Genomic DNA, 9990 nt, shown 5'->3' with positions numbered 1-9990 from the left:
GAGGATATAGAAATGTGGAATACTTGCATGAAGGTACACTTAGGCATTCACCCACTACTCGTAAGTTTGTAACATCTATTAGTTAAAAATAAAAAAATAACTTATCCTTCTTGACCCAAAAAAAAGTAAAAAAAAATCCTAATTGTTCACGAGTCACGACATTATGTTAGGAGTATTTTTGGCGTCTTTTCTTTTTTGTATTTATCATTTATCTATAGGAGTGATTGTTCATTTTATTTATTAACTATAACTTGATAATCCTAGTCATTCAAAATATTATTCCTTCAGTTCCATATTATTTGGCTCATATATTAAAAATAAATGTCTTATTTTGTTTGTTTAATTTAAAAATTTAAGAGATTTTTATATTTTAAAAAAAATCTTTCTACCTCTAATATTAAATAACTACATAATAGTAGCAATCAAATTTTGTTGAATTAAAAAAAACATTCTTAATTAAAAAAAATTAAAAATGTGTCACATTAACACGGATCAAATATATAAAATTAAAGGTGGATTAAATTTTGGCAGCGTAATTACTTTAGAAAAGTTTCATTTATTTGGTAGTATGATATGTGTGTTATAATATATGCATCATGTGAATTTAGTGTTAATGACCCTAGAGTTACGTATATGACTTAAAAGTGAAAAACTTGAAAACTAAGAGATAAGTATCAAAAACACACCTAAATTATTTATTTATTTTTAGTTTCATATTTAAATTATTGAGAGTGTGAGTTTCATACCTAAACTATCACTTATTAGTTTGAGAAACACACCCCAGTGGTGTATGTAATACACTCTTTTTTTTTTTGAAAAAACCTTGACACATAACATTCTACATGGATAAAATATTTCACCTTGACAAAAAGTAAATAATAAACTATAATATTAATTAAAAATTAAAGATTAAAGTATTAATATCACTAAATAAATTATTTTTTAAAAAGATAAACGTACCACACTCCACTACCTCCTCCCCCGTACCCCCTCCTTCTCCCACTAAATTTTTTTTTAAAAAAAAGTCATACTTCACCCTCACCCCCATCCCCCCAAAAAAATTGATATTATTTAATTTTATTTTAAAAAATAAAAAATTTACCCCACCCTATTTAACCTTCTGCTTCTAATTTATTTATTTACTAGAGAACATGGCCGCGCTTTGCGCGAGGATTAAAAATATGTGTTAGAATAATTATTCTTGTGGATTAATTATATCATTATATAATCCAACCGTATCATTATCTCTTCATTTGAAATGATACATGCTCTATTAAAAAATAAAATTCCATTGCACTAAATGGGGGAATTGTTAGTATGACAACGTCGTATCATTTGTTATTAGATTGAGTTTTAGAGAATGTATTCTTTAATAAAAAATTATTTCATCTCCCTATTACATTGAAACCAATACATGGAAAATGTCTCGTCATTATTTGTAAGATTGATCTAGTGAAATTCCTCTATGTATATATTTTTTCAAGTGCTCTTGTTTCTTTCTGAAATATGTAATTCGCTATTGCATACTCCCTCCGTCCCATTTTATGTGGCAACATTTGACCGGGCACGAAGTTTAAGAAATAAATGAAGACTTTGAAATGTTTACCAAATTGCTCTTTAAAAAGTAGACTTTTTTTTCTCTCTCCTCATAAATGTATTGGAGTACTCCCTCCGTTTCACAAAGAGTGGCCTAGTTTGACTTGACACGGAGTTTAAGAAAATAAAGAAGACTTTTGAATCTTGTGGCCCTAAATTAAAGTTATGTCAAATGTACAAAATTGCTCTTTAATCTTGTGGTCTTAAACATGCCACGTGGAAAGTTGAAAGTAAAATGTTACCAAAAAAGGAAAGGGGCCATTTTCTTTTAAACAGACTAAAAAGGAAAGGAGACCATTCTTTTTGAAACGGAGGGAGTATTATTTTAAGATTAAGTGGGATCAACAATGATAAAAGAGGAATTGTACCTTTATAAACTTATCATATAAGGAAATGCGACATTCTTTTTGGGACTGACCAAAAAGGAAATGGTGCCACATAAAATGGGACGAATGGAGTAATATTTTCATACATCACTTTAACCGCTTTGCTTGATTTTTCAGTTGCATCTATATTCAAAAATAAATGTTTTACAACTTAGTATAGTTATGAATATTAACATTAATATTTTACCTTGACAATTCTCCGAACCAATTTGTTGGGGATGATCCATAGTTTTCTTATCAATTGTAGTACTTTTGTATAAGTATTTGTCAAAGTCAAACTAAGATAAAGTGTTTCAATAAAATCTAATTTAAATATAAGAATATTGAACATTTGAAAAACTAACCTCAATTAATCACTATGAGCAGATAGTGGCTATGAAGATGTAATTACTACTTCCTCTATCCAATAATAGTTGTCCACTAAACTTGGCGCACCCCTTAAGAAACAATAAATAATAGGGGTAATATTACTATTTTATTTTTTGACTTTATTAAATTTATTGCTCTGAGAAATGTGTTAGATCATAAATAGTATTTAAAAGTAAGGGTAAAATAGACACAAAAGATAAATTATCTCATAATTTTCTAAACTGGATAACTATTTTTAGTATATTAAAAAACTATTTTTAATATATTAGACAACTATTATTGGAAGGAGGGAGTAATCAACAACTTTGATAAAGCAAGACAAGGTAACAATAAATGCAACTAATTAGAGGTGTTATCTTAATAAATCCACATATTTGAATACATTAATTAGACGTGACAAACAAAGATATGCACCAACTATAAATTACATGGACATTTCTCTCAAAATTCTCCAGGCTTAATTATTTAGCCAAAACATTTGCTTAATTTCTTCTTTTAAGTATTTGTTTTTCCCAATGGAAAGAAAAAAGGGTAAGGGTAGGCAAAAGATCGAATTGAAGTTTGTTGAATCAAAAGAGGCACGCTATGTTACTTTTTCAAAAAGGAAACTGAGTTTGTTCAAGAAAATTAATGAATTTTCAGCTTTGACAGAAGCAAATGTTGTTGTTCTCCTCTTTTCACCTAGTGGAAAGCCATACTCCTATGGCAACACTAGTATCGAAAAAATAACTGATAAATGTTTTAAATGGAAATTAAATAATTCCCATGTTGTTGATCAAGCTGAAGGGGATAAATCAAATATCTTTCAAGCATTTGATGATCTCGCTGAAGAATTAAAAATCTTGAACGAGATCGAAAAAAATCGAAAAATGAGGTATAAGATCTTGTATCCTGATTCAGAAATACCACCTGATAAACAAAGGTTGGAGCAATTGGTAGCACTCAAGTTGCGATTGGACAAAATGAAAAAAGAAGCAAAAAGTAATGTTCTTGCCGAGCAATTCAAATTTGATTTGAATGTTGTTGTTGAGCCAAACGAGGGAGAAAGTTCTGGAACTCATTGATTAGTGTACTAGTGTTTGGAGGAGAATTTACCAATACAACTATAGAGTCTTTTAATTTGATCAATTTAAGTCTGTTATGTAAATCTTTCGTCCTAAAAAGAAAAAAAAAGTTCAATGGACCTTTTTTTTTTGTCTTTGATGCAAAATTCAATAAAAACCCTTGGAGTTTAATTTGTTTCATCTTTAATCTTCAATGATACTTTTATGTTATTCTAAGTTGGTAGATATATTGAAATATTTTATTGAATGAATAATATGAAGGGAAGTGAAGTAATTAGAGTTATCCCACTATGAAATTACACAAAGGAGTTGTCTGATTTGGCACCAGCTGATGCAGTATTGAAAATGGGAGACCTACTTAAATAAAATGTTAAGAAAACCACTGTAAATGGTCGTCAACTGTTTACAAGATTTGTGTAATTGAACTCAGATATACTAAACCAGTAACTAATTACTGTGTTATTTTTCATAGAGAACTATTTGATGTTCTATATATCAGCTAAACTGTATGACAAGAATCATAGTGAGTATACAGCAAGTGCACATCACCAAAATTCTCCCTGCAATGCAAGCCAGCACCCGAGAATTGTAATAGCTGTCATCTGTGTTAACACCATTGCTTCTCCCCGAAATCTCAATGCTTCACTCCTTTGGCTTGAGGTGTTACTCGGTTTCTACATAAGGCATCAAATGCCTTTTCAGGGACATAATGTTATGATCCAAATATGGCTTTCAAGATATGAGGATCAGCACAGTTGTGTCACCGAAGACCAAGCCAAAGGCATTAAGCTGTAGTTCTTCACACTAACAGGGTATCATTCTTGATGGTGCTTCAGCAATTCAATTTACTCCATCCAGTAACCAATATAGACTGTGAAGGAATACTGAGGTCAAATTCCTTAGTGAGCTGACTGGAGTCACCTTACATACTATCACATTAGGTCATGGCACCAAAAACAAGAGACCAGGAAATGCAGCAGCACAGCAATCTCATTGGCAGTTAAAAGAGTTTAAGCTGCATCAAAGTGCTTGGTGAATTCAATGGCAGCATATAAGAAAAAAATTCTGTTGTATTCAAGCCTCATGGTGTTTGAGTCATCAATGCACGAGCCATCCTAATCAATGCCCTAGCTTATATGAGGATTCTTTAACAAGTGTGAATCACCTGTTTTCATCAGCTCTTTTTGAGAATTGTAAATATGGCTTTTAACACTGCCTTTGTGCTAATGGAGTATAGATTCGTTACCTTTATAAAAAAAAGTAAAGTTCCCTAATAACTTCCGGGGCTGAACAAGGATATGATGATAGAGCTGAATGTCACTAGGCCTTAGCGTAATAGTCTCTTGCACCAGCTGAAAATTCTAGATAAGTTCAACTCCATAAGATCCTTCATTCTTTGTTTATTTCTCCTTGAATGTTCAATATCTAGAGTCCTGTAGGCAAGAGCAAGCAAGTACATTGCTGGATGTAATCTCCTGCACATTCAAGAATATATCTGCACATCAAACATTATTGCTTTCAAGCTAATGGGATATTCCTACAAATTTTCATATGGCAATTCGTTTATGCAACATCAAAACTTCCATATTACAGTGGGAGATATTCCATATTCATGGGAAATAATGAGAACGATAACCGATTCTAGCCAAGTGGCTTCGGCTAGGCTCCTTAGAAGTAAAAAAAGATTTCACATTAATCTTTTCAAGCAGGGTGCAAACACATCCTGCATTGTAAAGTTAGATCAATTTATCAAGATGCAAAGCATCAAAGCATAGTTAACAGCACAATTCATAAAATACCTTAAAAAATTCTGCCAGAGTACCAGAGATTTATCATTAAATGGGTGGAGAATTTCAATTTCATATGTTTGAGGCTTCTACACCAGATACTTACTTCTCAAAGTGATCATTTGCCTCCAAGCCATCCCAATACCTCTGAGATGGCACATTTCGGCCTGTCTTATCTCTGCCAAATGTCTCCACATACCAACCTCCAATGTCATGCATGCCACATCGAGGTTCAAATAGCCAGAATCTGTTGGAGAGAAAAATCATTACTAATAACATCAATAAGCAAAAAACCTGAGAGACGTATATCTTGTATTATTAACAAGAAAAAAAGTGTTTGACTAGAAAACATTCTGATATGAATACTTTAAGCCCAATGTTCTATGCATTTCCTGCTTCTAAGTTATGAATGACAAAGAAAATTCACAATCCAATGGCATCATCTTCGGCTCCACTTAATACTTAGCCACTTGTGTCTCTAGGTGCCGGAAATTCATTTAACTACTAACAAATCCGATCTAAAGAAAATCTAACAAAATTGATCAGCTTGATGTATGGACACTGGAGTCGGAAGTTCCCACACTTTAAACAAACAAGCACCAAATCTACCAACACAGGAAGAGCAAAGCCTTGTGATATGAAATGGAAAGGAGACCAGCTATGACATTTAGTGACATTGAAAAATGCTATAAACCATTATTACTAGCATAAGAATAGCTATAAGCTCTCTAACCTTTTGTCTTCTAATAGTTAACCATAAGCTTGTTTTTTTTTTTTGAAGATAACATGTGTTAGCCATAAGCTTTCGTAATTCCACCTTCTAAGAAAGAGTAACGAAAAATGAAAAGAGAGGGAGAACGGGAAGGGAAAACAACAGTGATAGAAGTAGAAAGAAGATACTGACCATGACCCACAATTTTTCTCATAGTGAAATGTGGATGACTAGACATCAATAAATGTGTAAACCATAACTTCCGTTAACAAAGTCATTCCTTTTCAGAAAAAAAATTTCCATCCAACAAAAATCAGATAGACTAAATCCAGCTCAATAATACGATTCTCTCTAGGCCCACCTCTTCACCTTACATTGTAACTAGTGAATAGGCACTAACGTCATGATAGTTTGACGAAAATCTAGGAAGAGAATAGTTAGCACTCTTGATGAGTATTGACTCAAAAGGTTATGTTATGGACTTTACTTGCTCGGAGGTAGCTTAGCTTTGCTGCATCTGCACTCACAGGTTAATACTTCATCTCCTATTTGATACCAGTGCATGTGTCTTACCTGAAAAAAGAATTCTGACGCAAATTAAAGTGGAAGATTATGAATATGATTCTTTAAGCCAAACAGACATCCATTCCAAGAAAAAAAATTCCATAGTTGCAAGTAAAGTATACTTCAAGACCAACCAACAAATTAAAGTCCAACCGCCAAAAATCATAGTAACAGCAATCTGAGGACTGCTTATAAAAAAGTAAATAAACAACTAGTATGCCTCAGTCCCAAGCAAGTTGGAGACAGCTATTTGAATCCTCACTAACCACGCTCCCTGTTTAAATTCATCTCAAGTTAACACTACACAAAATAACAATAAAAATGAAAGGTATTAGAAGTTCTCTATAGTTCCTAATGGCATAAGAGCCGTTAATAAGGCTAAAAGACTCTTAAAAAGAGTAGCACCAAAAGTAAATATATTAACATGACTAAGACATATCCAATACCAACCATAAGAATTCTAAGCTTGCTTATCAAAAAGCAAGCCAATAATTATTTTTTATTGCATTCAGACAGTGACCTTAGAACGATACTTGCAACCTTATGAAAATATTTACAGCTACTTCTCATAAGCACCTGGCATATAGGAAAAGAGAAGGTTTTGCTCTCTGCACCAACTCGCCCTTGCGCTCCCTTCTTTATCTAATGAAGGATATTTGACAGGAAAAAAGCTAAAGAGAAAAGTAGACAATATTACACTCACCAGCAATGTTCGATGCTTCATAATCTCATGGGTTTTCACACCATTGTTGTCGTAAACATCGCAAGAACCTTCTTCAGGACTGGTCCCCAACCCTGTTATCATTCCCAGTGGAATGGCAGACTTCAATCCGAAGTCCATTAAGTTACTTTTGGGAAATCTTTGGACTTCATGTGAACTGAGGTAAACATGAATGCAGTCATCAAAACCTTCATTCTGTATCCCATTATATCTACTCCTAGGTGGAACTCTTGTTGCCATAGCAACAAGCCTCCCTCCAACATGCAATTCTAAGTCTCTGTATGCATCTGATGTATGGTAATTGGAACTTCTCAATTGCTTTTGATCAGAACCAGCAGCAGCCGTCTCCGAATGCATTTTAATGGGGATATTTTCAAGGGAATGACACAAGTCTGCTTCCAAGGATGCCAGTCTCTCCATAGAAGCATGTGACAGTTCAGGGACATTTTTTGCTAAACAGACCATCCCAAAAAGATCTCGCCCAGAAACCAGGTGCAGAACCTCAGCTGTTTCGTATACTGATCGCTCCTCAGCTTCAAAAAACTCAGGAAGGAGATCTGACTCAATCTCAGGGCCGTAGAATGCTAAATGTAATGCTGAGTAGAAATCTCTTTCCAGTGCATCCAAATAGCCTGATCCAGATACTACCCTTTTTTCAGCCAATATGTCGTTTATTGTTTGTCTATACCACTTCAACCATTCAACAACTTCCATCTCCTTGATTGCCGTGCTATATGCTTCATACATGCACATTTTAGAACTTTGTCTAGAATGCATATGAACAAGTGCTTTCCGAAATGAGAGATACTCGTCATAATGCGCTCTCCTCTCAGAATCGGATAGAATCTGCATTCCATTGGTTATCCAAGTAAATACTGTACGTCTCTAGTACATTAAAAATTATTACTTTTACCATGTATATGTGTGACATACAAATTTTGTAGTAATTCAGAAATTCAAGAGGACGTCTACGATAATAATTTATTGAACTAAGTCACTAACTAAGAACGAAAAAGGCTGCCACAAAGCATATGCTTATATTTCTCTAAGTTCAATTAAACTGTCAATCAAAATTGAAATTGCAGCTCTTACATATCCCAATTATTTTTACTCCTCAATCCTAAATAGAACTAGTTCAGGTCAATTATATGACTCGTCTGCATCCACTCCGCTCTGTTCACGAATTTAATGTTCAGATGAATCATCATAATTGGACTAATTTGTTAAATTAGGTCTTGGGCCTAACTAACACCCCAAAAGCTAGCTCAAAGGGAGGAAGATTGTCCAAGCCTTATAAGGAGTCCACCCATCTCATTAACCATCGATGTGGGACTTTTGTCATTCTTTAACATAATTTTTACTCAACCCCTCCACAACTCGCCTCCTCTATCCAGACTTGGAACCAACTATACTTCGCAAACATAGGTAAAGCTAAACATCCAATGTTCTACTATACAAAATTTTAAATCCTCAGTTTGTGCTAATAACAAATGTTCCATATTGATGAATTAAACTAAGAACAATTCAACAACTATATTTATCCTAATAAGAAAGCACTCCGTCCATCTCATTTTACTTGGCCCCTGTACCACAATTTTAACTCGGTAAATTGAGGCAGAAAAATATAATGAGGAATATGATAAAGGAACAGCGTCACTGAAAAATGAAAACGATAAGGCAGAAAACGCATAACCTCATAAGCAGCAAGTATTTCAACGAATCGCTTGGAAGTAGAGGAATTGTGCGTGGAATGAGCAAGGTCAGGATGAGTCTCCTTAGCCAATTTACGAAAAGAATTTTTTATTTCATCAAAGGAGCTTGTTTCTGACACACCTAGAAGCTCGTAAGCATTAGGTCCAGCAAATTCTGAACGAATCGGTTCGGCTCCTGTAGTGAGCCACCGATTTGTGATAAATCGGGGATAACATTTGTGTAGCGGCAGAGACATAGTCATGTAATTCGATGAACCTGAAATTGTAATAACCTGAATTTGATGATTTTGACGGTAGAGAGAGTGAAGAAGAGAGGTTTTTCCGATGGAGAACTTCATTTCTAAGATTAGGAGCCTGTTGTTGAAGTCTTGAACACGGTGGCACTCTCTCTTTTCTTTTTTCTTTTTTCTTTTTAATTAAGGAAGTATTAAAAAAACCGTGAATTAGCATAAATTATTTGTTTCGTTTTGAATTATTGACAGTCTTAATTAAACTGAGATATAATCTCAATTTGCAATCTGACATAAAAAGTGATCTCAAACTTTCGTAGAAATATCAAAATTTTAATTAAATTTTTTGAAAAAAGTGATGAAACACTATTAAATTTGGTGATAATTTAGAGATATACTTGTATTGTAAGATGAGGTGTATTTAAATTGAGTTAATCAAATAAAATAATATTTTTAAAATTGTCAATGAGAAATTAATAACTGACATCAAATTTATGAAGTTTTAAACACTTTCTCTATTTTTTTGGTACATATTTTACCAATGGTTCGGTTAAATCAACAGTTATTTCCCCTCGGTTTTGGGAAAAAAAGATTTATTATTTTTCGCTTGTAACATCTTTTACTCGATCTTTTAACATTCTACTATATTAGAAGTGTGGGCATATTGGTATTATTAGCTAATTTAGAGCATAATGAGCCATCAACGTGGCTTTTAACTCTTGAGACACCACAGTCCACATATTCTTCTTCTCTTTGTTCTCTATAAGTTTAATAGAAAACAATTGCTATGTTCTTTTCTCCACTTCACAGATAATACACCTTGATGTTTTGTCAAAATTTTGTTCCTCA

General features: G+C 33.4%; 2 protein-coding genes across 5 annotated transcripts; one reads left to right on the top strand and one right to left on the bottom strand.

The window, feature by feature from the left end:
• Window positions 1-2866: 2866 nt before the first annotated feature.
• LOC107058343 (agamous-like MADS-box protein AGL29) lies at window positions 2867-4210 on the top strand. The gene is made up of 2 exons (XM_015303927.1): window positions 2867-3398; window positions 3888-4210. The coding sequence occupies exons 1-2, from the start codon at window positions 2867-2869 to the stop codon at window positions 4208-4210; spliced, it is 855 nt and encodes a 284-aa protein (XP_015159413.1).
• Window positions 3748-9307, bottom strand: LOC102591429 (uncharacterized). 4 transcript variants are annotated; one of them, XR_001471948.1, is made up of 6 exons: window positions 8893-9307; window positions 7182-8045; window positions 6402-6487; window positions 5309-5449; window positions 4662-4890; window positions 3748-4580 (listed from the first exon to the last, which is right to left on the bottom strand). XR_001471948.1 is itself a non-coding variant. In XM_006364359.2 (5 exons), exons 1-5 carry the CDS (start codon window positions 9247-9249, stop codon window positions 4743-4745), a joined length of 1596 nt encoding a protein of 531 aa, XP_006364421.1. In that variant the 5' UTR covers window positions 9250-9307; the 3' UTR covers window positions 3748-4742. The 4 variants fall into 4 exon arrangements, 2 of the variants coding, with proteins under 2 accessions (XP_006364421.1, XP_006364422.1); XR_001471949.1 differs by having other exon boundaries at window positions 3748-4430; XM_006364359.2 differs by having other exon boundaries at window positions 3748-4890.
• Between the last annotated feature and the right edge of the window lie 683 nt (window positions 9308-9990).

This window comes from Solanum tuberosum, unplaced genomic scaffold (genome assembly GCF_000226075.1).
Source record: "Solanum tuberosum cultivar DM 1-3 516 R44 unplaced genomic scaffold, SolTub_3.0 scf00490, whole genome shotgun sequence".
Lineage (NCBI taxonomy): Eukaryota > Viridiplantae > Streptophyta > Magnoliopsida > Solanales > Solanaceae > Solanum > Solanum tuberosum.
Note: the sequence above shows the minus strand (reverse complement) of the source record. Positions and strands in the feature narration are given on the sequence as shown.